This window comes from Phalacrocorax carbo, chromosome 4, assembly GCF_963921805.1.
Source record: "Phalacrocorax carbo chromosome 4, bPhaCar2.1, whole genome shotgun sequence".
NCBI lineage: Eukaryota > Metazoa > Chordata > Aves > Suliformes > Phalacrocoracidae > Phalacrocorax > Phalacrocorax carbo.
In genome coordinates, this window is record NC_087516.1 from 74,559,753 (window position 1) to 74,587,645 (window position 27,893).

At 44.3% G+C, this 27,893-nt stretch overlaps 1 protein-coding gene across 6 annotated transcripts in view; it reads right to left on the reverse strand.

Moving 5' to 3' along the window:
• Positions 1-26,837, reverse strand: part of JADE1 (jade family PHD finger 1) — a 43,929-nt gene extending 17,092 nt beyond the window's left edge. Inside the window, exons 1-4 of one of the 6 annotated variants that reach the window (XM_064450462.1) lie at positions 26,819-26,837; positions 16,695-16,772; positions 5,081-5,163; positions 1,393-1,550 (exon numbers count right to left, since the gene is read on the reverse strand). In XM_064450462.1, coding sequence (XP_064306532.1) covers positions 1,393-1,550; positions 5,081-5,163; positions 16,695-16,746 — 293 coding nt within the window. In that variant the 5' untranslated portion in view covers positions 16,747-16,772; positions 26,819-26,837. Of the gene's footprint in view, positions 1-1,392; positions 1,551-5,080; positions 5,164-16,694; positions 16,773-25,729; positions 25,977-26,016; positions 26,156-26,184; positions 26,269-26,454; positions 26,540-26,609; positions 26,743-26,818 lie in introns of those variants that run through there. The other 5 variants (XM_064450457.1, XM_064450460.1, XM_064450461.1 and 2 more) reach the window with 5 other exon arrangements.
• Between the last annotated feature and the right edge of the window lie 1,056 nt (positions 26,838-27,893).

Here is a 27,893-nt window from a genome sequence, read left to right on the forward strand (position 1 = left end):
AGTTTGGAGCAACATCTCTATTGGCCATTGGCAGAGAAAAGCTTGCTCCTAAGAGAGTACCTGGATCTTATATAGGCACCAAACCACCTCCCTGGAAGATACAGGGTGGGCATCCCCTGGAAGGTCTCCTCCCTCTGCTAAAGTCCACAGGTCTCCTGTCCCTCATGCAGCCTTGGGAGATGCTTGAAAGACAAAGCCACAAGGGGAAGATAATGTGAGCACACACGTACAATGTGCGTGCATTTATGCAGGGACTAGGTGAGGTCTGTGTGGAGCCGGCTACGAGCACTGCAGGGAAACAGTATGTTCCCATGTTCTAAAGTGCACAGCAGAGGGGAAAATGCCGAGTTCTCCTCGGAGCTCCAGCTCCAATCCTTCAGAAGGAAGGAAGGAAAGGGTTTACCTGATGTGCGGCTAAGTTCCTCATTATACAGATCTAGTGGGGCTGTGCAGTGGTCTGCAGGTTGCTGCACAGAACACAAAAAGCACTAACAAATATTCCTGTAGTCCCCCTGCTCCAAGGTTAAAGCTGGCAGATACAGACCTAACAGAAGCAGCATAGCATCACCCAGAATTTTTTGCTGTATATCAGAGATTGGGCTGTTGTGACCCCACCAGCCCTGGTGGGTCATCTGGTAACACCTTATGGGCCAGCCTGGACTTACTCAAAGAGATCTAGTATGATTACTTGATAATAACCCTTGTTCTTCTCACTTTCTCCAATCCCAGCTAAGCATAAAATAGACGGGCTGCAGCACGTTCCTGCCCTTACAACTGTACTGTTTAATTTGAAACAGAAAACAATCTCTAAGTGTAACAAACAAGGTATAGAAAAGAAGGGTTTCTTGGATGGGAGCTAGAATATCTCACATTAACGTATTCAGTTACGTGCACATCTGGATGGTAAAACAGCTGAAATGTTGTACAATGAACAACTTCCTAAGTTAGTAAAAGAAAGAACCAAAAATATAATGTGAAACCAAAATAAATGCTTTATTTTCTATAGCCCTTAAATCTGGCTTGTCCAATGTTCATTGAAAAGAAACTATGGCTTGGAATTAAGCACAAGAAGCATCAGGCAAAAGCTCTCCCAGCAATGCTGAGTCTGGGCTTAAAAATAAATTCTGCTTTTAAGGTTCTATCATCACACTCCATCCTAATGTAATGCCAAAAATGGTTCTCTGACATTCATATTTCAACACACAGGCAGAACAGGCCTAACTCTTGACTTCTCTGACCATTCAAAAAGCTGAGGAGGCAGTTCTCATAGACAAAGAGCAAAGACCTTTCTAGCTGAACACCGTGGAATAAAGCTCAAGAAGCCAAAGCAATGTAGACATAAGCTGCTAGCATAAACGTATGTGCATTTGTTCACATTCCTCCAAACTATACCTGGCTACTGGTTCTGGGATGGTCCCTGGGCTAACTGGCACCTGAACTCCCTTTTCCCACTCCTGCCTCCAGGGGTCTGCCAGCACATAGTATTCATCAGGGTTCAGCTGGAAGGAGTCATGTAACTTCATGGCAGTGATCAGGTCCGTTCTGAACACCTGCAAAGAGAGTGACCAAGAGAGAAAAATAGACACACTGACATTTGATATTTACACTCTATGATTCACAGCTTCAGGGTAACCATGGAGCACGGTGTGTAACAAGGTCACTGTATCACCAGTGAACTAACCCAGCCTACTGCAGGACAGAAGTTTAGCTTCATCGCAGGGAAAGGGGTGGCTGAAGGTGCAAATACTGACAGAATGACTTCCAGCTAACTCCACAATGAGTCCTGGCACTCCCCCTGCACTGGAGATATGATGCTAAAAGGTGCTACCCACTTTTACCTCCATTTTGGCTGCAATAAAAGCTGCAGAAGCTTTGCGTCCTAAAACAGCAGCACGAGGAAGACTCATTTTTGCTCCAAGGTTTTTTTGGGTTTTTTTAATTATTGGAGCTCTGACTAATCCAAAGACATTCTAGAAATTCCCTGTGGTAGAAATCAAGGCGTGACTCTACCATGACCAGCCGCAAGAGGAAATTCTAAGGAGATGACTCTTTGTGCAAGTATTTAAAGTAATAACCCAAAAGATCAAATAAAATAAGACCCAAACCGGAATTCTGGTGGCAGCTCCGTGTTCAGCACAGGTGCTTGTTATTTGATCAGCTACAGACACTTCTGCATCACAGCTGTAATCTTACTTTGTCTTTGCAAAGGCATCCACCTCTAAAATAAGTGGGATGTTTGGCAACTTTTGGGTTAGCAGCCATAAACAAGCAGCAATTCCGCCTTCAACAAGCCATAGAATGAAATAAAAAGGGATTCACTCTTGTAGCAGGCATGCTGTGGTACAGTTGTGGCAGCTTCAGCCTGGTTTGCACTGCCTGTCAGCACTGCAGAAAGCAAAGGGTGCCATCACAGGCATCAGAACTACAAGCCTGCACTTGTCTATACCTATTCCAGCTCTCCCCACCCTCCTCTTCCTGTAAGGCAAGCCTGCTGTAGACTACAGCAACTGCACTCAGCACTACTCACCTCCACAACCCCAAATTTTTAACTGCTCAATGCCACGTTCAAAGGAAAGGGTTAAAAAGCAACCACGTGACAGAAAATAAGCATCGCCAGGACAAGAAAAAAGACAGGTAACATCTTCAGAAGAGTTCCCCTGCAGACTTCTCCATTCGTGGTAGACAAAGTCAACACCCACCCAGCCCCACCTTGCCGAGTTACAAAGGAAAAGACAGATTATCAGGGCAGTGCTCCTAGATGCTCTTACGGAGCTGCTAATGGGGCCAAGCAACACAACTTCCCAGTCTCCTACCCAGTCCCAAACCAGTGGTGACACTGGCTGTCTACGTTAGCTCCAGCCAACTGTTGCATATGGCTGAGGAAGACCCAGATCTATCCAGAGTGCTAATTAGGCAGGCCTCCCCAGGACTGCAATTTCTGTTGTACACTATTCACACACCTGAAATCTCAATAGATTCCCTATGATTTTTGGGAAGTACTTTAGGGAAACAGTGAACCTGATGGTTAATTATGCTTCTGAGCATATTTCGAAGTGTGATTTGCCTTACCACACTGCACATCTTGAAACCTCTCCTCCCTCCCAATGCGCACATACTATCCCACTTCTGTCTCAGTATGCTTCTGTTTCCACTCTGGTTTTGTCATAAAAATAGCATAAAATCAGGACGTTTTTCTTAACACTTGTCTTGACATGTTCAGAGAAACTGCCAACGTTGAAAAATAAAGAATAATATTACCATATGAAGAAAAGGGTGAATGCAGGTAATGAAATATAATGAAATATTTTTAAAAAAATCAAATTACAAGTCCTGTGAGGCTCCAATCACAAAATGAAAAATAAGCCACAAAGTAAACTGGCTCACAGAACAAACAAGCACAGCTGGCCAGGGGATTCTGCACTTAAGAAGTTATTTGAATTAAAGCAATCAAACGTCAAATGAAGAGACGACTAAAAATATAAAATGGGACATAAAACTTGCTCAATCTGAGAGCCAAAGTAGCTCAGGCTCTCAGACAAATTTGTTGCTAAACTCCCTCAGAAGCAAAGATAATGCAGCACCTGACAGCCAAGAAACTCCCTCCCAGGCCAGTGGCCCTGTGACACCATTCTTTCTGCTCTAATTTCTGATGCAATCGGACTGCCCGGAGCAAAGCAGAGCTTACAGAAGTGCTGGCTCTCAGAAGCACTGAACACTTCAAAGCTAAAGGGTGAAACCCTGGCCACGCTGAAGTCAATGGGAATTGTGCCACCAACTTCAATGAGACCAGGATTTCACCCCGGGCATTTAGCAAGTGTCACTTTTCTGCCAACACACTTACAATCAGAATAGCGTGCTGTGGCGAGTGGAGACAATGCAAATGGAGGGAGGGAGGGAGAGGGGGAGAGGGGGGACCAGGCTGTAGAACAGAGCTAAAGGGAGGTATATGAGAAGTCCATCCAGGCTGAGAAAACAAGACAGAACAGCACAAAACAGCAAAGATTGTGACAACAAATGCAAGGAAAGGGAGAGGAGAAAACAGAAGCAGCAAAAAACAACAGCAAGATTTGTAATTACCTCAGATTATTTCTTGATAGCCTGTCATGAGGTAGTTCTCAAAACTGGGTCTAAGGGGCTACTTCTAAGGGATGGACAAAAGATAACTCAAGAAAGCAAGCCTATCACCAGCAAGAATAAATTCACCAGGGGTCTCCACGTTCACCAAAATATAATAGGTCTTTAACAGACAACGATCAAGAAGTATTCTGGAGAACACCAGTACTAGGCGTAGCTCACACTGAACAATGAATGGGATTCTTCTGTTGAAAACTCTTCCCTGGGACTTCGGTATATTGTCATTGGAGAGATTAACAAAGCATGTTTTTTCTCAACATCAATCACTCACTAATGCATCAGAAGTACATGTATTGGGCAAGCAAGCCAAATGAAGAAATTCCATCTCCCAAAGCTACTGCTTTCTTTGCAGCCTCCACAAAGTCCACAGTGTAGTATTTGCCTGAAGATAGGGAGATTAAGCAAGACTATTTCCAAAGAACTGGATCGCATTTATATGTTACTAACAGTTGATCCATCCAGGAAAGTTCAAAGATTTATATCTCCCTTGACAGGATTTCCTCAAAGCACTACACAAGACAGAACTGTCAGGAAGCAGATTTCTAGTTTGACAAGCACTTTAACAAAGATCACATAGCAAGATCCAATACCAACTATGTAATAAATGCACCTAATGTAGATTTTCACTGTTCACAAATCAAGCTACAAATAAACCCCGATGCCTAAAATACTAGAAGAAAGACTCCGCAGCTATGTTGAATGGGTGTCAGACTATAACAAAATTCAGGCAGAAACCGATACTGGCAGTGGCTGTGCCAACAGCCGAACACCCTCATCGCCTGGCAAGTGATAAAAAGGGGGGTGGAGGGTGGGGGGCAGATGCCAGCTAAAATGTAGCAAAAAGAAAAGGATATGTAAATCAGAATAAATGGATCCATTACCACAACATGTATAAAGCTTTGTACGTGATAGATGTAACAAAATGCAAACTGAATTCCAGAAATACCTCAGAAGGTTTTCGATCTTCATGTCTGGAACACGAAGTCCTCCGATGTCGAGATCTGGAATGCTGGGACCAGGTGGACAGACCTAGGATACAGAAACAATCATTTGCAGACACTGCTGCCGTCTGTCAATAAAAGCCTTTGCTCGCTCTGCACACCCAAGAAGGCCAATTGACTTCAGTGGGACGATATGAGTAAGGCAAAGCCATAGTCAGGCTTCTATAACAAACCTCCAAAAGACTCTCAAAATGAACCAGAAAATAAAAGTTACTCAGTTGTAAACGTCTATGATCACTCTTTTGGTTTGTTTTGTTCATTATTTTCCACTGATACATGCATGTATTTGCTGCACCGCACTTATCGGCCTTCCACCCAGCATTTGAAGAAAGCTACCTGATAACATGCTTACTCCGAGCATCAATAAACCACTTTCTGCAGATTAGTAACTGACCAGGAGATCTGCTGATAGCCTGAGATGTACTCTTTGAAGCTAATGTATTGATGTCCTAAATATCTATCTCGGTTACCCAATTTTTACCAGAGCAAGCCTTTTCAAAACGAAGCACACTGCCAGGTACACACAGTTGAGCCCACGAAACAAGCTGTTGTCTCTTCTGAGCAAGCCTCTCAGGGTGGTTTTACAATTTTTGTCTGCTTAATTATTCATTACATTCCAAACAAATTATACCTTTTTGCCTTGAAACCTTTTGACAGAGTCTGTCAGCTTTCAGAAATATTGTAACAGGAAAAAAGTAAAAAGATAAAGAATCTACCCTCCCTTGACAAGGCAGTGCTTTGACACCATTGTATATTACACCTGTGCAAATCAACTGATTTTAATTCAGTAAGATTTACAGCTACGGCAGGTATTTTCCACTGCCAACTACACAGCAGTAATGAAAAAAAAAAAGGCAATAAATCCTTATGGGTTGGAGAGGTGAAGGACTTGTAATAAGGTCTATATGATAGGGAAGCTAGGATCTACACATGGAACTCTGAAGGATGAACACAGATTTTGCAGCTCTGGGCATTAACTGCAGACAAATAAAACAGAACCGAAGCAAAGGCCTTCCCACACTGCTCATTTCTTCGCTGTCTGTGATTCTAAGAATTAGAAGTGTATGGCTACAGTCCATAAGAGCAACATCGCCTCGCATCACCCAGCAGAAACCTCCTGGGGACCAGAAAGCACTGTTCAAAAACAGCTTGCATAATTTGGGAGTTCTCTATTAAAAATAAAAGTCATTTTCAAAGTGAAATGACTGTCCAAGACTTTTCTTGGAAAGATATGACTGAGTAACAAGTTATCAGAAGAATTTGTTATGTTGTAGCTATGCTTTTGTCTTCTCTTTTCAGTTAGTAATACATTAAGGAATCTGCCCCATTAAAATCCACTCTGTAACACAGCAATGAATAACAACAGATGTTACGCAGAACATGCGTAATGGTCAAAATTGAAGCAAGGTATGCAGCAAACAGCTAAAAATCTTATCTGCTGAGGTAAGAATACAGAAAAGATTATTTTAAGCAAATGTTAGTGTTTTACTATAAAAGCTGGTGATTTGAAACGTTTTTAAAATGTCACGGGCACTTTTCCTAAGCCCCTCGACTTTGCAGTTATCATTTTCTATTTCTATGAAGGGAAAAAAGGAAAAAAGAAAAAAAAAGGGGGGGGGGAAGTGACCAACTACCATTTACTAATCTGTGTTCTAATCTACCATCTACGAATCTGTGTTAACTATCATTCCATTAAATGTTCTCTTGAAAACTGAAGAAAAAACACAAGCAGCAGTATAAACTCCTTCTGAGTATCCTATTAGCCCGTAGCCAAACTCAAGTTAAAAAACTCAGAGAGGCATGAGATCACTCAAAAAGTGTCAGATATACAGCTAAAATTCACAACAGAAGAACATTTTTTTCCTGCAATGTAACAATATTAACATTTTAATATTCAGACAGATGTGATTTCCTTAATCAACTGCCTCACTAGAAGACACAGACCACATACATACCCACACAGGCTAGTATTCAGTTCTCATGGGTTCTGCTATTTTCCATCAGCAAGACATTAATATCTGACCAACTACTTGCTGCTGAGGTATTCAGCTAGTTAGATCACCACACCAGCAGGTCAAACACTTTTAAATTTCTAATTCATTTATGGATCTGACTGTTCTGTACACTCTTGGACCTGGGGGAGGGAGCCTGTGTACAAGAGAAGGAATTAAGAACAACAAGCTGTACTGGCAAGCGGTGTTTGATTCTGAAGTTTCTGTGGGAGATGAGCTGGTGAGTCTGGAGGCTTTAACACAGTTCATAGAATCATAGAATGGTTTCGGTTGGAAGGGACCTTTAGAGGTCATCTAGTCCAACCCCCCTGCAGTGAGCAGGGACATCTTCAACTAGATCAGGTTGCCCAGAGCCCCATCCAGCCTGACATTGAATGTTTCCAGGGATGGGGCATCTGCCACCTCTCTCAGCAACCTGGTCCAGTGTTTTACCACCCTCATAGTAAAAAATTATATCCAGCCTACCTCCATCCAGTTGTTCCCAAGTAACACGTGCAGCTGGCAAAATGAGAGCAGTAGCAGTATGAGGTCCTTCTGGATCTTTACCCATGTGCTTTAACTCAGCTCTCACGACAACTTATCATAAACTGAAGACAAGTAAGCAAGCATATGGGCTTCTTTTTTTTTTTAATGTGGGTATTAAAAGATGCATTTCCAGGTCTCTCACGCCACAGAGAAGCTACAAAGTTGAGAAGTAAAATAAACCCTGCTGTATCTTCCATCTCCATTTCTTTACTGTGTCATCTGCAGATGCTACACATCAAAACAGTCTCTTAGGTGTGTACTTCTATTTTAGACACAGTCCATGTACACAAGGGTTAGGCCACTGGATTAATTAACTATTCCATGCAACTGAAAGGTCAACTCATAGCACCAAAACTACAGAATCTTAATTTTAAATTACATTTTTAAAGTGCTATACGAAAGCACACTATGTAAAATTTCCATGCGTAAGGACAACACAGCCAGCCTTTCTCAGGATATATTGTAACAAGTAATTTTTCCATGCCAACTAACGGCCTACAATGAATAAGGGAAGAAACAGTTTATTACATAGTTCTGTAATAGCTGTTTCCTTGCACATAAAATTGGTGAATGCACAGTGAAAACACACAATGTTTTTACTAAGTTACTGAAGAGACTATTGTATTTTTCAGAGCAGTGTAAACTGACTGTACACAATACTAGAAGAAAAAGGTGGAAGGACTTCTCATGGGACTGAGATTTTACGACTCACTAAGATCTGTAACTGTAGCTAACAGATGAGCTCTGGCAAGGGCTTCACTTCAACAGGGAAACATTTACTCACTGAATAAACAAAACCCAACTCTAAGGCATGCATTCACAGATTCAAACAATTGCCACTACTTAGACACAAGAGTGCAAGAAATTGAAGGAGCCAGTCAAATGATAGTACAACATCCAGCCTATAACAGTATTAAATTTAACTACATTTTAAGTCTCAAGTTGGAGTTTCAACTCTGCTTCCAGTAAAGTTAATAGCAAAATATCACTGCCTTCAACAGTGCCAAGACCAGGTCGCTGAATTACCCAAAGCTGCTTTTATTAATAAGCAATCCACCCACTCTGAGTATACTAATAAAAGTGCAGGAGGAAAATGAAGGATGTTGTTGGTCTTTTAAGCATCTTTTCCATATTTTCATACCTAATCCAGGAGAGGGACCTCTCTGGAAGAAAACGTTCACAAGCAATTACAGCTACTACAGTGATTAATGATCTGTTTTTTACATCTAATTACATGGAGTAAGAACCATCCCTGGATTATATGGAAGGAACAATCTACTGTGGTCAAAACAAACACAGGATTCAAAACAGCGTTTCTGTGTTATAAAAGCACATGAACCTAATGGAGTTATTTTAGAAAGATTCCAGACACTTTTCACCAAAATTATCCTCTTGCATTAGGTATCCAAAATGACTATATTCATCAACAGTTTTCTGAATCCTAGCCTTAGTCCCAAACTGGATTAGGATCACCGAGACTAGACAAACAACTGAAGAACAAGACAGAGTTAAACTCAGCTTTGGTAAAATTAACAAAAAACCGTAAGGGAAGTCTGAATCACTGGGATTTGGAAGACACAAAACTTTTCTAAGATAACATTATATAACTCATGGGAGAAATGAGTTCTACGGCAGATGGAAAATTAATGAGATGTTAAGAGAGCCCGTACTACCAAGAGCCATGTGAATAACAGTGAATATGAAAAATACACAACTCCAAAGCACAAAGCTAAACAAACACATCCAAACCATGCATCGGAGATAAAGGTGTCTTATTAAGTGCCTATCCTGTTACATGATTGTGCAAGTTAAGGACGAACATGGTAGCCTAGCTAGCATCGTCACTCCAGGAGATACACCACCACCATTCTGACTCTTTTAAGTTAGGATCCTTTTTGTTGGCCTAGGTGTTTGTATGTTTTAGAAGGTTTTCATCACTGAGAACAAGGGGAGGAGGATCTTGCTCTTACTACATGTCTCAGTTTTCCCTTTGCATTTATCCACTTACAGACAAAAAGAAAAAAAGAAATCCCAAACCACTAACGAGGTGTAACTCACAGCAAGAGAGGCAAACCTCTAACACATTACTGGTGTTGGAAAGGCCACTTCTAAGACTAGAGTAAGAAAGCTTTCTGTTCCCCAAGGCTATTATATACACCTTACACACTGTAAACACAGTGTTTTTATAATACCACTATAGGGTGGATATAACACGTACACCTCCTGATAATAAAAGAAAGCAATCAAGGAGTGTGAAATCTTTCTCCCTATTTGTGAAGAACACACACTTCCCAAAAGGAAAAATATAATCAATTTTAACTGTATCGATTTATTAAATGATCCATCAAGAATATGTTTTGATTCAAAAAATGCCCATCAAAACAGAAAATTCCTTGGGACCAATAAAGCAATTCAAGCCCTAGGGGAATTCTCCCCCACAACTAATATACTACTCAGCATGAGCAGAAAAGGCTCAGCTATTATGTATCATGAGCAACGCTGTTGTAAAGCCACCTGCAAGGCACCCAGCTGTGTCCCTGGAGAATTACCTGCTGCTGCAGCCTCTGAACACTTCAAAGGCTCAGATCACTGGGCATCTGAAAGCACTTCTCCCACCGTAAATACACTCCCGCAACACCACTACACCAGGCAGCACAACAGAGCAAAACATCCCTGACATGGATGTATGTCTGGCTGTCACTTCTGCTTAACACTGGCATTTCCAGATGCCTACGCTGTTCCTCAGCTCACTCTGAGACCAGCTAGGTGATGCTGCCAACACTCTGTCAGAAAGATCTGCAGCCTGAAGAGAAAATATAGGTGCTCAGAGTCTCCCCATTTTACTGCCTGGCCCACAACTCTCTACAGTAAGGCTTCATGTCACTTAGACATAATTCCACATGTCTAGACCCAAATTCCAGCACAAATAAAGCCGAGGCAGACTATTCTAAGGGCAGTTTTCCATTATGTTAGGTATAGAAGGAGCTGTCTGTGCAGAAGTCTTCAGGCCCTATCACAGAGAAAGCAGCACGTATGCAAACAAAACCTATGACATCGTTTCACATAGCTGAATTCCCCTTCTCATGTTTCGGTTGCTGGAGGATTTGCCCATCTATCTTCCTTATCTTTATATAATAGCGTATTATTATACAATAATCCCACTCAAGATCAAAACAGAAAAAGCAACGGCCTTTTATCTCTTGTCAACACAGATCCCACTCAAAATTTAATATAATTTGACAACTACCCAACTGCAGCTGCTGAGCAATGCATGGATCCATATGATCTCTGCAGTGCTTTACAACAACGCTGCACAATTGCTCAGTATCTGACACACATAATGAACAGCCTTTGCAGCTCCCTGAACAGCAGTTCAACACGAGCTCCCTCCTATGACCCTTTTCCCAGTACCACACATTTGTGTTTTACAATCCGAAAGAACATACACATGACATGTCACTCTTCTCACAGTGAAGAATTCCTAGACCCCATCTTATTTATCATGAGACCCAAGTGCCACTCTAGCTCCCTAGCCCGAGGCTTCCCACTGTAGCAATGTTTCACCGTAACAGTATACGAAGTTTTAGTGGGAGTTCAATAGAGGTTATCAAAGTCAATTTGAGCACCTCCCATGCTAGCATTCATAGATTGATAACATGATGCTGTCAGGCCTTAAAACTCTAGTGGAGTTAGGTGTACTCAATATTAGCAGTCTTGTAAAGGAAAACATGCCTCTTGGAGAGGCAACAGTGTTGATTATGCGATTTCCCTTCCTCAGATGCGATATTCTATCAGCCCAGGTAAGTCTTTCAAATCACTCTTCCAGAGTGCTCAAAAGCGTCACAACTTCACCAGAATTCACCCTGTCCCAGCTAGCCCAACCTTCAGGTAAGATGCTAGTTGTGACCATTTGTCATCGCTCCAAATGCCACAACCCTTTCTCAAAAGCATAGTAGCGACCGCTGAACCTGCTGCTTTGCCCCAATTCTAGCACTCTAACTATGTTACATTCTGCTGTTTAATTGCCATCCCTCACCTACCACCCAGCTCAACTGAAAACTGAAAAATGTTCTTCACTTCCTTCACTTCCACACTTTTCATTTTCATAAAATGCTGCACAGCATCACACGCACTGCTAAGTAATTGCCACATTTGAGGCCAGCAGCAGCTGCAATTCTGTGGTAAATGACATACGCACCTAAGGTTATGTACTCAGCAACCTTTGCAAAGGCACTCTGGGATCCATCTCAAACACAACTGGAATCCACTGGGATGAAAAGCCCTTTCTAAATCTAAGATCCCCATCATTCACTCGGAGCAATGGATATTGGCAAAATATGTTTAACTTTAAAATAACATTTGTTTAGCAATAATAGGATAAGGGTCCATCTAAATTACAAAACTGTATTCCACAATCCATAAGTATTGAATCTTTCATTTCTCGGAACTGACGTGAAACCTTCTAACTCTTAGAAGTATTTCTCATCTGCAAGTGTCTTCAGTTCTCCTCTCCGACACTCTGCATGTAGGAGTACAATGAATTGATAACCTGTCCAAGAATAAATGAAGAGGCTTCATGGGAGGAAGTAAAGTGTGAAGAAAATCACGCTCTGAATTCCTTGCTCACAGAAAACAGGGACCAAACTCTCTTTGATATCAAGGAGGGCCTGGATTTCACCCAAGCTCCCTAAAACACAACTGTCTGAGCTTCAGATCTTGTCTCTAACACAATCTGTCCACATGTCCATGCAATTTGTGAAAAAGGAATGCCCTAAAGCTATAAATGGAAACTGCTTCACTGCATAACTTTATCTCACCAAGAAACAAAGCACATGGAATATTCAGCACAAACCACCTCTGCAGATTTACAGACCAATGAGGCTAAAAAGTGAGGTCAAACACTCAGCAGGAAAGACAGAACAGCTTCAGTCTCTAATATTTAATTAGAGTAAGACTTGGAATCATGAAGAGAAGGAGTTTTTGCAATGGAGGAGCAAGCTGACACACAACATAACAAAAATTGGTTAAGAACTGTCGAAGCCCTAGCCAGCCACGTAGATAACAGGGACATAATTGAGTTTGAGGTAAACATTACTAATTTACTTAATACCGGTTTTGAAGAAGATGGCATGTACATCACAAGGCTTTTATGATGGGCCTGGCTAATATTAACATCTATTATAGCTGCTGTAATACATTATCTAGAAAGGGACAGAAACTAACAAGCTGCCAGATGACAGAAAAAGGATTACTTTGAGGTGCCAATAATCTTAAACCCTTCCCCAAGCCTCTCCCAATACCATTCCTCTGTATTTAGACAAAAGTTCAAAATCCAGAACTATGCCTGCAGCCATTTTTCATTCAATTATATTTCATGGATAAAAACGTTCAAAAGTGACCTATAATTTCAGAAAACGAAATCTCTGAGAACACACTCGGATATCCAGGGACTAACTGCAGAACTGCTGTGCACAACTTTCACTGACACCTCTTGCTCAGTGCTTCAAATATGCTATTTTGGCCTCATGTCTAAATGAGGATTTAGAACTCTGATTTTAAGGGGACGCAGCTCAATGATTTTCAGCAGTTACACTGAAGGACAAAAAATAAACACTTTTTGGGGGCTTGAAGTCTACGCTTAGCTTTTCGGAAAAAAATCCAGTCAGAAGGCAAAAAAGAAGTGATGAGAAAAGCAACGGTTCTACTTTAAGCTGCAAGGCTTGAAAATACTGCAAATAATATATAACCACCCACACTAAAATATCTTACCTAAGCCAGTAAATACATGTATGCGCTCTAGCACTGCATCCATGTTGTTAAGCATTCTTCTGATCTGTATTTCACTGCTAAAGGGAAACGATTCTCCCCTCTCTCATCTCACAAAAAGAGAGCACCTTTTTCTTCCACTGAGGAAGCACAGATACCCTTGTATCTTCAGTATAATACATTTTTAGTGCTTGGGGTACCAGGTTTGTTTTTCAATCACCTCGTGACTACCAAGGAAACCGATTCAGTTCAGCGACCTACTGGAAAACAATCTTGTATGTTCTTTATTTTTTCAGATAAATGCCATTTTTAGTAGTATCATTATTACTACTGTATAAATATTCAGGTCCCTGAGTTCAATAAAATAAAATGTGTATTTCTTACTGCCAAAGCATTTTCCAGGTAGCACTGGTCTCCATGCTGGAGTCTCCCCCAGACAAGCATCATCAACATCCAGATTACTCTGACAGCATTTGTCCAGTGACACTCGTGATGAATCTGGGGCGCCTGATGACACGGTCTACTGAGGCACAGCATGAAAACTCCCACTTCAGAACTGAAGAAACCCACAGCTGGAGGCCCAGTCCTCACCGCGCGAGATGAGGGAGAGCAGTGCTGAGCTCTAAGCTGAAGGACTATGGAGTTCAGTAGGATGGGAAATGCAAGAAGCGCGCTGGAGGGTCAAGAGGTGCCACTGACTGAAGGCAAGCAGATGTTTGGCAATAGGATTCCAACTAAGTGTTGATTAAAATTTCAACTTTTCAATTAGAAGACGTCTGCTTGAAGTGCTCAGAATAGTCTACTTAATTGATTTCTGCCTCTGGAAACCCTGAGAAGGAAAAATAGCTAGTGAAAAACTTCAAGCCCTCAACACAGAGCCCAGAAATTTGCAGAAATTTTTACCTTTTATTTTTTTAGGCAACATAATTTGCTCACCATTCTAATACTAGCATCAGCCCAGTGAATCAGAGGTACTACTGACAAAGTAATAGTACAGAAACTAACATAGTGAGAGTACTCAGTAATTCTACTAAAGACAAAGTAAGAGTAAATGAAAGTGAAACCTGTAAGGGGAGACCCTGGACATTCACAGTTGCAAGGAACTACCGGTATCTCCTATAACGGGGAAAGTGGAGAGAAGGGGCCTGAGCGTCAGACATTGTTCTCAAGGAAGCGTGAGTGACAAAGGCCTCCGAGATGCTGTAAATCAGCATTCTCTTAGCTTCTGTGTATTAACCCTTGGTCTTCTTAAGCACATGTATACTAATAGAATGAACATGCAGGGATGTGTATCTGAATTTGCTCAGTGAATTCATAAGGGGAAAGAACCATGATCAAGTAAAGAAAAAAAAAGTGCAATGAAACAGAAGTGGTATATATTTCAAACAACACTTGAAATTCCTTTTAAAATTTCACTGCCTTTTGCCATGTAATTTATTCAACAAACGGTTATTCATTTTAATTAGGCTTTAAAATAGAGAGATCACAAAAGTGCAAAGGTTTGTTTTTCTTGTCCTAACTCATTTTCTTAGATCTTGATCTATGGAACAGATTAACTACGGTTTTTTGGAAAACATAAATTCGGTAAGTCGACAGCTCTCTTCCAGATAGTTGTATATCAAATGACATTACAAACAAGCATTATAATCAGATACAGATTGGTCAACTGTATCTATTGCAAAACTTCAATTCCAAGATTATCTGCCCCATATTTTACTTGGTAAAGCCTGCAACACAAGGCACGTGAAGGGATCAAAGAGTAAAGAAAAAGAAAAACCAGACAAGAGAGTGAAAATAAACATTATTGCCAAAATGGAACACTACTGTATAAAACTGCTAGGGAATGAAAAAAGGGTAAAGCAAAATTCTAATGAAAGATATCACATTTGCTGCTACTTGTCTATTTTACAAGTAAAAACACATCTTTGTTTTGGGGAAGTACACCTCACCTTTGAGGAAATACACCGGCTTCAACTTTTAGAACCCCAAGTAAACTTAGAGAAAAAACAGGCCTGGTTCAGGTTTTTTTTTTCCCTTCCAAAATCCCCCAACTGCCCATAGTTCTCAAAAAACAAGCCAAATCCCACACCTCTAATAGATTTCACTCAATCCTTGTTTGGACTAACTCCTAATCAGTTTGCTAAGCTCTCACCTCCTCCTATCCTTTCACCACTCCTTCATTTCAGCAATAGTTTGCCTAAGGTCTTCAGGTGCAGATTTGGCCATACCTGAGCAGACTCCCATACAGCACAGCCACACCTCATAAATGCAAGCAGGTGAAGCAGTCACCTATGCAGGGCCACAGCGTGGCACAAGGCTACATTCTCAGAGTAAAGCTTTCAAAAGCACCTGGAAAACCTCCCTGATCATTTTCTGTTACATTGCAGACTGAAGTCTCACAAAAGACTTCAGATTTGAAGATGTGCACCAAGACAGATCAAATTAAAACCAGGGAAATCTCTCTGACAACTAAGGGCTAAGCTGCACTATTGTCAGGTACAATCAACTTGCTTGTTTGGGCAAATTAAACACCTTGGCACATATCCCAAATTGCCATTTTATCTCCCTCTCCCCCCCTTCTTTTTTTTCCTGCTTAAATGAAAGATTATCAGCCCCTGGAATCCAAACATGAGAGAGACGTATGCCATACAGAGATCAGTGTTAGTTATGTCAGTACAGAAACAGTTAAAAAAAAAAATACATTCAGTATCCAAATTACTGATTTACTGAATTCAAATTCTTGGAAGTTATTCCTCAAATAAGATAATCTTCAAACAAAGTAACAAAGTTAACAAAGTAACAACTTCTATGCACCATCAATCATTTCCACTTAGTATGAAGCAACATACCTTTCCATTGCATAAGAGAGTATGAGAACACTGAAGCAAATTTAAAATCCTAATGCGAACTTCTATTAAATACTATGCTGTGGACAATATTAGCAGATGCCTCCATGCAAGTTCTGTCCTTGTAACAATAAATTATGCTACTTGCAAAGATTTTAAAGAGGATGACCAATTTTTTCTCTTAAAAAACTAACTAAAATGAACTAACACTGTATAGTCAATACAGCAGGGGGGATCCTGAATCTACTATCCACCTGTACTCAGAATGACCAAGCTCAAAACTAGATCCTTATAATGCACATTTTTACCAGCCCAACCAATATGCAAAATGCCTCTGTCACATAAAACAGTGCATTAAAACGTGTTTTCAAACTCATAACCTCTGCACTCTACAACAAAGGAGCACTTACTGCCATTGTCGTCAGAATCCTCACTGCTGCTAGGAAGCCGACGTCGTTTCATGATCTCCACGGGAAACAGCAGGCAGCCTGCAAAGCAATGAGACAGCACTTAACCCAAGATAATAATACACAGTCATCAAGTTGTGTTTCTGATGGCATTCGAGGATTTACAGCACACAAAGGAAAACAAACAACTTTAAACAGCATCTGAAATAGGAACAGTGAATATCTCAAGGATGCTTAATTAGGCAGTCATCATATGAGCAGGTGAACAAAACTGGAGAGTATCAATGACAACCCCACCAAGTCTTTCACCCCAAAACAAAAGCATATTTTGTTCCAAGAGGTCTTAAAAATCACTAAGTATCTGGAGTCAATGTGCTTCACTTCCCCTGCCCATTCTGACACTAGATTTGCAATACAGTAACATTTCTACTGCTTGCGTAAATATTTACTTTGGCTAATACTTTTTTGGAACCATTTTATTCCTGTTTAAAGTGCCAGATTTACAAAATCAAAGATTAAAGTCATCCACTTATATATATATAAAAAGAAAAAAGAAACATTAGCAGTAGTAAGCCAAGTTTTCCCAGATGAACTAAACATGTATCATCTGTGCCCTGGAAGGCACCACCCTCTAAGGTAAGAGAGTTACTTCCTCCTGCAGGCACATTTTGAGCGCCATGCCTAACACTAACTGTTCTTCAGGTATCAGACCACCAATTGATTACACAGAAGCTCCTCCAAACTGCCAAACTTCTAGCAATACTGAGTGCAACTGCACATGAACCAGCGATGTAGAGGCAAAAAGTTCCATTATCTTTTTAGTTGCTGTTCGCCGGGTGTTGGTATCTTCACATATATTCTCAGTAGAATGAAACCAGATTCAGAAAAATTAAGGAAGCTGTAAATAGCTGGTCAGCATTTACATGTAAAAAGTTATTAAAAAGTGTAAGTTGAAGAGCAGAAAAAACACGACAAGACAAGTACAGAAAGGCATATCCACCAGTTAAACTGGCAAGGACTCTAGATGCACATCAAACCCCCCAAGTCTTTGCTTACCACATATCAATTGTGGTAACAACAAGGTCTGCACATCCTGCTAGCAGCAAAGCCCTCATATACACCTCTGGGGTGCAGATTTGGAAATCAGATGCCAAAATACTTTTTTGCTTCTAGGTAGGTGCAGAAAATCTAACCTCCTCATTTTCATGTGAGTCAGGATTTCCTAGAAACCTTTCAACAAAACGCTTTTCATTGACCCTTCAGTATACAGCTAACTACTTCAACTTTGCTCACTGAGAACACATCTCACTGTAGTAAAGTCAATAACGCTTTCAACTTCTGTAAGACTAATTCCCAAAATAAGGAAACCCAAAACGCCTAACCAAAGCCTGACACTGTTTCCAAAAAAGCACGAAAATATCTTCTCTTCCAAAAGTGATTCATATAAAAAGAAATAAGCATTTTTTGAGGGAATTCATTCTATCATCGCTAGCAAATCACAAGCAACTGAATCTGAGACTCTATTTCACACTTCCAGTGAACTTAACACAGTTGCAAGAGCCCAAGCATTGCAAGATTGCCTCCTTTTTCATATTTTACATGCAAACAGAGGCTGGGGGAAGCCTCCCTCTTCTGGGGTGACTTTTGAGACTGGGATTTAATATGGCCGTCTTTGAAACATGTAACGGTTTTGAGCTGCAAACTTTGCTCACTAAAGAGAAACTGAATGGTTCACCTTACCAATACCTTTTGTCAGCGTTTCATAGAGTAAAAGCTCGTATGTAACATCTGATACCAGAGAATAAAGAATCATAAACAACAACCTCTTACAGTGCTAGAAGAATTCTCTCCAAAAGAAATGCTTTGAAGCAGACCAGAACTTTGCGTGTATGGCAGACAGAAATGCTGCCAATGAATAAATACACAGACCAGCCCCAATCACCAAAATCATCTGGATGCAGATCTGGTATAAACGTAGTAGATCCAGAGCCAAGCTCTGATACGGTCACTTTTAAAGACAGAAAGCCAACATTCAAATCCAAAACAGGCTAAGACAGAACTGAAAAATCAATTAGCTGCTACAAGGCCCAAACGAGGTGGATAAACATCTATTCTCTAAGGTACTTTTTCTAGTAGTTCACCTACTTTTCCTGTAATTGAAAGAAATATTAACAACTGCAATGTAAAAGAACGTACTCCCTTAGAATGGAAGCGTCTCCCATAAAGTAAAGAGGATATGGAGGAAAATGAAGAAAAAATAAGTTATCTCAAAAATGGAACATTTATGTTCCTGGTCAAAACCCTCACTTCTTGGTTCATTCCCACATGGTCTGAAAAGTACTATATGCACTGTAAAGCAAAATAACATAGCGCGTATGCACTGAGACACACTCGTGAGCTTGCAATAAACACGAACATTTGAAATTCTACTCTTCCACATCTTTTTGGATGAGTGTATTTTGAGTTCATTTTCCCCTAGCCATACTTGCTGCAAATTCACAAAATACAGAAAGACCAGAAGCTTCTCCTTCCTACCATCTGTCTTTAAAAAACAAACTAAACCCCATTTTTTTTTGTTGTTGTTTAAAGGAGAGAGTGGTATTCACACATCCCAGTTCAAGCACTTTCCACAGTTCTTCAGGAAATAAGCCCGAACAGAAGCCACTTTCCTGGAGTACAGAGTATTAGATGAGGCAGCGAACTTCCCTGTCCACTCTAGTCAGGTTTCTGAAGTTGGCCACGTTGAAAAGCCTGTGTTCTCAAAAGTATCATTAAAAGAAATACCCAATTCCATGAGGCTTCTGTAAGATACCTTTATAGATGCACATGAAAAAGAGAGTTAAAATCCAGAGATCTCGTTCTCCTGTCTTTGAATCTTACCTGAGTTTCCAGAGAGTTAAACCACAGATGGAAAAGCAGCATTTGGCTTCTTAGAGCAAGTCTCAAACCTCATAAGAATAACCCCCTAGAATTTTTGTCATTAGAAGTAATAAAACAACTTTTTTCAACTTCTAAAATAATTTTCAACCATTCCCACCAGATGTTCATATCCACAGCTCAGAAGACACGTTCTAGAGATAACATTAGAACAACAACACAGATGGAAATGCTGCTGCTGCTAAGGGTATCACAGTGCCTCTGCCTCAAAGACTATCGGTTTCCATCAGGTGATGGTGTCCTCAAAGTCATTCAAGAACTGCATTAAAAATAAACATGGGTTAGGTTATGTGGTGGTTAGGTGCAGGTTGAAGGTGCACACTTTCCCTCTTCAACCACAGACATGCCCATTTCCCCAGCATGCTTAGAGAACACGGAATTCAAGTAGTGCTTTTCTCATCTTCAGGGAAAAAAAACCCAAACTATAGCCAATCATGGGACATCCTTAACTAAAAATAAGGAGATATTTTTATACTGAAAAAGGCAGAATGGAAAAACTATCAAACTTTGAGTAAAATCACTTATCTCATTCTCTTTCCTAATCTGAGATTTGAGTGCTAGCAATATTACTTTTCTTTGAAATTCTCACTCTCCAGAGTCATGAAAATGTTGGTATTTTTCACTTGACTTTATTTTGAAATACTCTTAGTTCCTCAGGTGCATATACAGTGCATCTGATCCAACTCTGATCTCATTAAGACATTCTGAAACTGAAGTAGGTCTGTCAATTCCAACGGGTCAGAAGGCAAGGCAGGTTCATCAAGACTGACTGTACCACAGCTAGTTTAATGGTACAAATCAGCTATGATCACTACGCCTGTAAGCAAAGAGAATTCACATGTAAGCATAAAGAGGGAGAAACACTTAAGCCAAGGCTTAAGATTCATACCAACAGTAAGTAAAAACTATGCACTTGGCCAGAAACACTTGCAGGACAGGAAGAGACCACCCAGGTTACAGAGCTCAATTCCCAACAACTGCATGCAACCACATAATTGCTGTTTAGTCCAGAAGTTTCCACAAAACATTCACTGCACCCACACATGCCACAGAACAGCTTCCCAACCCCCTTCGCAAAATGAATGCTTCTCTGAAGCAAGGAAGCAGCCAACCAAGCAGTGCCCTTGAACCATGTATCTTCTATCACAAACATTTCTACGGCTGTTTTTCCCGAGTTCTTATACTGGCCCCAGAAAGGCATCTGCCAATATGCTGTTCACCTGCGGAGCAAGCCCAACACTTGAAAGGCAACAACAGAGTCCAGCAGACCTAGTGTAACAAAGGCTGCTGCGTCACTAAGCCAAGCATTCCCCGAATTTTCAGTGACATGGGTAAATTCCTGACAACCCAGCAACTTCTGTAAGCCCCTTCAGTTTCATTTCCTCGAAAGATGTCTGTTTCTTCATGTTAAGACCACCCTTTCAAAAATCAGACGGACCAACACCCAGCATGCTGATAGTTATTTCTCCTGAGGACTCTATTGTAACACTTACCCATTTATCGGGGGGGGGGAGGAGGTGGGGAGTGGACTCAGGCAAATGCCAGCCTTCAACCAAGCACAGCTTTATAGAAACAGCCATGACTCTGCTGGCAGCGCTAACCCATTTCCAAGGGTGGGCAAAGCATCCAAGAGTGCCTCATGCAATCACATCACCACAATAAATGACATAGAAGGAGCAGAGGCTGTGACTGTCTGGCCATCAAGCACCCTCAGGTGAGCCAGGTGCCCCAGGGCAGTACTGGTGAGGCTGGCACAGCGTCCAACACGCTCTACTGCACTGCTCCAGTGGCTGAAGGCACTGTGCTTCACAGAGGCATGTCACCAGTGGATCTTCCATCCTTTTGCATCATGCTAGCTCCGAAAACTAAGCTCTGGGTTTTACTCATCGACTGGGTACAAACTTCAGACATACAAATGTAACCCTGGACTTACACGGTACAATCGCTCAGATCGTTTTTAAAGGCAAGATTACAATATGCCTGAAACGTTTCTTCTGGCTACTGTGTTTTGGAAAGATCACTAAGCCTTTTTCAAAATACCTGTAAAATGTTATTCAAATGAAATGACTAGATTATAACCCAATATAATCAATGTCAAGCCAGAAAATAACATTTGGATTTACATATCGTTGTGGAGGCGAGCAACCAACACCTAACTCCACACAAATAACTAGATACAGTTCGGAATACAGGCATTTCTGCCTACTTCCTAGTATTTGCTGGCAGATGCAGCGCAAGGGGGTTGAATCAGCAACATGACACAGTACAGCAAATTCACTGTTTTGCCCACTGTGCGTTATCGTGCTCCTTCGTTCTTAGCTCTGCAAAAGATGAATTTAAAAGAACCAGCAAAACCCAAAAACCACACTGGACTGCAATGCCAAGATCTTCCCTTTTACTTTTTTTCTCCCACTCTGAGGTCCCAGGAGTTGCACAAATAAGAGTGGAAGAAAACTCTGAATTCTTTTTCCTAGCTTCCTCCAAGCAGAAATCCAGACATTACCCCATAAAACTGGCACGGCAGCGGGCACACACGTATACCCATGTGCAACCCGCCACAGAACTTTTTATGCTGCTACTGCGCAGCTAAGAACACCATATACTTTCTCAGTTTGACCCCAAGTTAGAGAGACGATCAAAGAGAAAGCTGTAAAGTGTGTCATTCTTTGTTATGCAAATAACTAAACAGAACCAGGTTTTAAAAAATAATTATACATGAAAAAAAATCTACATCCTCAGGTCAAAGCTTTTACACAGCACAATTCTTAGTAAAGTTGTTTTAAGGGCTATATAAAACTCTAGGTAAAAAGAGTGTATAATTCAAACTCTGGCAGACAATCAACTGTAACTGTGTTAACGGGTGACACTATAATAAACTGCACTGAGCAGCTGCAGAGACAGAATGGGAAGAAAGCAGAATTATGAGAGATATACACCCTGAAGACAAACTGAAAAACTGGCTTTTCCTGAAAGTAATCCGCTAACTGCAATGAAACTAAGACCTAATTATCTCTAGTACACGAGAAATCGTTTCAGAACACTTACTGTACAAATGGAAGTAAAGTGTGACACAGTCGTAATGAAATGGACAGCAGATTAAGACACTTCCCTTCTACTGTCCTCTTTTTAAATAGCTTGTTTATGACACCACCCCAGTCTTTACCAGCCGACACCTGACATAGCAGGAAAAAACCCACCTTTTTCCTTCTACGCCCAGACCAAAGTTACACAATTAAAATCCACCTAAAACTTTATAATTCCTCTTTATCACCTATAAAAGCTTCAATAGTGACATTTTATAGTCACAAAGATACAAGAAGAGTTCTGAAATGAAATAGTACAGTATTATGTAGCACAGTCCACAGTACAAGAACGCCACAGACCTTAAATTTGGAAACAAAATCCTCCAAGTCCCATGAAACAAAAAAAGTGTGTTGCAAAGCCAAGAGTGTTCTCCTCAAGAAATATTTCTACTGACTTCAGCACACCTATGCAAAGTTTCACAAGGGAAAGCAGAAGCACATTTTGGACATATCAGCCCAACACTTCTCAGCAATCCACATGCTCATTTATGCACCTGTGCAAGTCAGCTCATCACGTCACCTTACAATCTGGGCAGCGGCAGCAAATTACTCCCAGACCATGCTGGTGAAATTGACTGCCCAAAATCTTGAGCAATGATAAACTGGGCTCCGTGAGTTAATTCAACCCACCCTGCACCCACTGCAGTTCGCCTCTTCCATCTAGAAAGAGCTGTCAGCTTGGTCAGCTCCAGCTGAAAACAGGAGCGCGAAGCAGCAGTACTAACCACATGGAGAAAACATTTGAGGAAAGACTGAAAGTTGTTTGGTTTGTTTTTTTACTATATTCTGTGAATTGGGAATGAAACCAGAGAAGCTAGAAGGGAAATCTGCAGCTGTGAGGGGAAAGGGGAGTTTATTATTTTATTTTAAACATATGTATTAAACGTAGCTCAAAAGCAAGGAGCAAGCAGTATCTGAAGCCAGAGGGAAAATCCTGCCACTAAAACGTACAACCCTTGCTGTTTCAACAATATCCCACTGAGTGTGAGAAACCTCTAGAAATAGAATCATAACAAGCATACTTTGGCGTAACTTTTATCAGGTTTTAGGTTTGCAAGCGTGGGCAGCTTTTGACTTACTTAAAAGACAGCGCCTACTTAAAAAGGAAATTGTTGCAAACCTTTCACTAAAAAGTAAAAAAAAGAAAGAGGCTAGCATAAAAGCATCTTCCTGCTTTAACATTAAAATGTCAGCTAAAACGTGTTGCCGAATGCTATCGTGATTTCTAATAGTACGTAACGGCTATCCGAGGAGAAGCCATCTATTTTTAATGCCCGCCGTTTGCATGTCACACACGGCCAGTTCTCACTGGCCGACCGACACGTCTCAGGATCCCACGGACTTCACCTACGGGCGAATCTAACACACTTTATTAGAAGCAAGCTGTCAGCTGAAGGGCAAAAGAAGAGACACCGGCGGAGGGGGGGGGGGAAGTCGGCCTGGCGCAGGCACCCCGCCGGGAAGCGCGGCTTTCTGGGCCGGCCCGGCAGGTGAGCGGTGCCCCGGCCGGTGCCAGGGCGCGGTCGCCACCCGCCGGGCCAACGGTCGCCAACTCGGGGCCGCCTTTTCCAGAGGGCTTGAAGAGTGAATTCAAAAGCGGCGCCTCACGCTCGCCGGCTCTGGGCCGGCCGGCTGCCGCTCGGCGCGGGGCGGGGCGGGGCGGCTCTCCTCCTCCTCCCGCAACGATCGCACCTCAGACGCCCGCCGGCCGTTACCGCCCGCGCCGAGGGCTCCTGGCGCCGGCTCCGGAGGGGCCGAGAGACGGAGCCGCCGGGCTACGCCTCCCCCCGCGGGGGCGGCACCTTCCCCGGCAGCTGCACGGCCGCCGGTTCCCATTTGAAACGGCCCGGCCCGGCTCGGCTCGTCCCCTCCTCCTCCCGGCTCCCTCTCCCGCTCCTCCCCGCCGCCGGCCGCACCAATCCGCTCGGCCCCGGCTGCAAATCAAACTTGGTGCCCCCGGCTCGCCTCCCTCTCCCCCAAACCCCTGTCACGGCCAGAGCACCCTCCCCACCCCCGCCCTGCGACGGGGGGAGCGGGGAGGGCGGCACGGGACGGCGGTTCGGCGGCTCGAGCGGCGGCAGCACGGAGGAGACTTGAGCTCGGCTTCTCTGTCTGTCTCTCCTCCCACTCCCAGACAGTTCTGGAAACTGTGTATCACCTCTTGTCACAGGAAACCAACCAGCAGGCGGTGCAAACAAACAAACACCCTTTGCCTCCACCCTCCCCAAAAATAATGCACGCCCCACCGCCCGGTCTTAAGGAACTGGCGGGCGCGAACGGGAAGAGAAAAGCGAAAAAAAAACTATAAAAATAAAAAAAAATCATCCTCGGAGCAGGCAACCGCCCGAGCCCGGGGACAGGCAGGGTGGCGGTGCCATCAGGGCGGCTTTGTCTAATTTCAGCAAGTGGAATAATCGCCGGAGCCGCGCTCGCCTCCCGCGGGAGGCCCGTTACACAGAAATAAGGCGGGTATCTGGCACGCCGCAGCCCAGACCCGTCCTCCTTGCCAGGCCCCGGGGGAAGAGCGGAACCGCGGAGCTACCCTGACCGGCGCCCAGCAACTTCAGGCGTTTGCCGCCGCCGCTCCCCCGCGCTTGTTGTTCTGTTACGTTCGCGTTTCGACACCGCCGGTGACGGTTCGCTCATCAACAAACTCCGGCACGGCCAGGCCGATGCACCCCCCCCGGCGCCCAGCCGAAGTTTGCACCGCACCCCCCGCCCCTCTCCCGCACTTCGCCTCCCCTTCCCGCGGCAGACGTAGGGCGATGCGGGGCCGCCGTGCACCTGCCGCCCCGCTCCCCGGCGGCCCCGCACGCATCCCGCACACACGCTCCCAAACACGTGCGTTTCGGGGCTCCCGCAAGTTGCTCTGCAGCGGGAGACAGCCGTGCGGGGGGGGGGGGACGGGACGCGGGGAGCGGGGCACCGGTGACAGCCCGCCCCGCTCCCCCTCTCCAGTCCAGCACCCGCCGGTGCCCCAGGGCACACCCTCCTGCGCCCGCCGAGCGCACGACTAACCGGCTCTCCCGCTCCGAAACGCAACTTCTGCTTAATTTCACCGATGAGCAGTTTTTATGCTTTCCAAGCATTTTTTTTTTCTACCGGCAAAAGCCAAGTGCGACTGGGGCGGGGGGGGGGAAGTGTCAGTGTAACTACAAAGCTGCTCCTGCACACAAACACCTCCTCCCCCACGCACACGCTCCCCGCCCTCGGTGGGTCTCGTGGACATGTAGGTGACACGGTGACAGACACCGGCCATGGCTCCCCCCCGCTCCCTTCCCCGCACATCAACACCCGAGCAGGACCTGCGCTCTGCTATTGCCATCTGTCTACCAAGTTGCTCCGAGGCTTCCCGCGGCGGGGGATGCCCGCCGGTGCCCCCGTGGCGCTCCCCCTCCCACCACCACCGGCACAGCCTGCAGCGACCGCCCGGAGCGCCGCGGGGCCGGGGGCGCCGCACGCCGGCAGCTCACTTGGCCGCTCCGACCACCTTCAAACCTCGGCGCTCCTCGCTCGCCGCCCCGCAGCGGAACAAAAAAAAGCCGCTGCCGGCACCGGCCCGCCGTCAGCGGCGGCACAACCTTCACCGCCCCCCCCCCCCCGCCCCTTCCCTCCCTCCTCCCGCCGGCCCGGCCCGGCACAAGTTGGTTGTGGGATAGCGGAGCCGCAACTCGGCCGCCTCCCCTCCCTCCCCTCGCCCCGCACCGAGCCGCACGGCTCTTGGCGCCATGTTAATGACGTACTATCTTATTTCCACTAGGCAGCGACCTTCGGCACGAAACTGCTCTCTCGCCGCCTCCGGAGCGACACACACAAAAAAAAAAAAAAAAAAAGCATCAAATATGGCTGTGCTGGCGGCTCCCCCGGCTGGCGCTGCGGCGGCGGCGGGCACGGTTACCTGCTGGCGGCGAGGCGGCGGCGGCGGCGAGGGCGGGCGGCGCGGCCGGGCTCCCCCTGCGCGGAGGGCTCGGGGCCGCCTCATGAGTTCGGCGGCGGGAGCGGCGGCGGGGAGCGGGCGCGGAGAGCGGCTGCCTGCGCCACACGCCACACACACCCGCGCGCGCTCCCCTCACACTCACACACACACAGAGACTCCCTCTGACTGACGTTTGTACTTGTTATGGAGGAAGGACTCCGTGAATCAAACTCGTTTCTGGGTCACTGCTGCCACAGGGGGGAGCTACTTTAATCCCCTGCCAAAACTGGAAGCTGAGGGAAGGAGGAGGAGGAGGAGGAAGGAGGGGGGGGAATAATAATAGTGTAGCGGCGGGGTGGGGAGGCGGCGGCGGCCCCGGGGGAGCCGCCGTTAACTCTTGGCGGGGCGGGGGGCTCCCGGCTGGCGGGCGGGGTCCCCCCTCGGCGAGGGGGGCGGCTTCCCGGGGACCCCCCCGGGCAGCCCCCCGCTCCCGACCGCAGCCACCCGCCCGCGGCCCGAGGGAGCGCGGCCGCCCGCTCCCCGCCGCCTCCCGCCTCCCTTGTGTTCGAGCGGGCTCCAAAACGAAGACAAGAGGCAACGCTACAAGGCCGGCAGCTGGGAAATTACACGCCTGTGGCACTGCTGGCGTTACCCTGCAACCATTTAACTCTTCTCTCCGAAAAAAAATTCAGCCGATTTCACAACCAGGAATCATAATGCTGCACAGGCTCCCCCTGCGTAACGCGTAATTCAGTGTTTTTCAGGCGGAGAAACTGAGGCCCGTAAGAGTTAAACGCTGCGGCCACATACATAGCGCATAATTGCCAGGGACAGAATAAATCTGCAGGCTCCCTATTCTCAGCCCCCAGCGTTATCCCTCCAGCTCCCTAACTTTGATACCTCTCAAAGCCTAGAAAGAGCTAACGCATACTGCGGCTCGGTTCACATCTTCCTAGCAGGAAACGAAATTATCTTAAATTGGCGCCAAATTACATACTAAACTTTCCATTATCAAAAAAGTATGTTTCAATGCAGATTTCTTTATTTTCCACAGAAATCGCTTTACCTCACGCCATGCACCTGCGCTCCCTAAGCGAAGGAGAACTCCCCCTTTTGAGCAGAATTCCTGAGCAAATACAGTATGAGGTAATAACCACCACAGAGAAGATTCAGCGTAATCTCAGACACGGAATTAAGGTGATCTGTGGAAAGCAGTGCCCATAGTATGCAAATACAAATTAATGCAGCCTCCACAGCAATATTAGC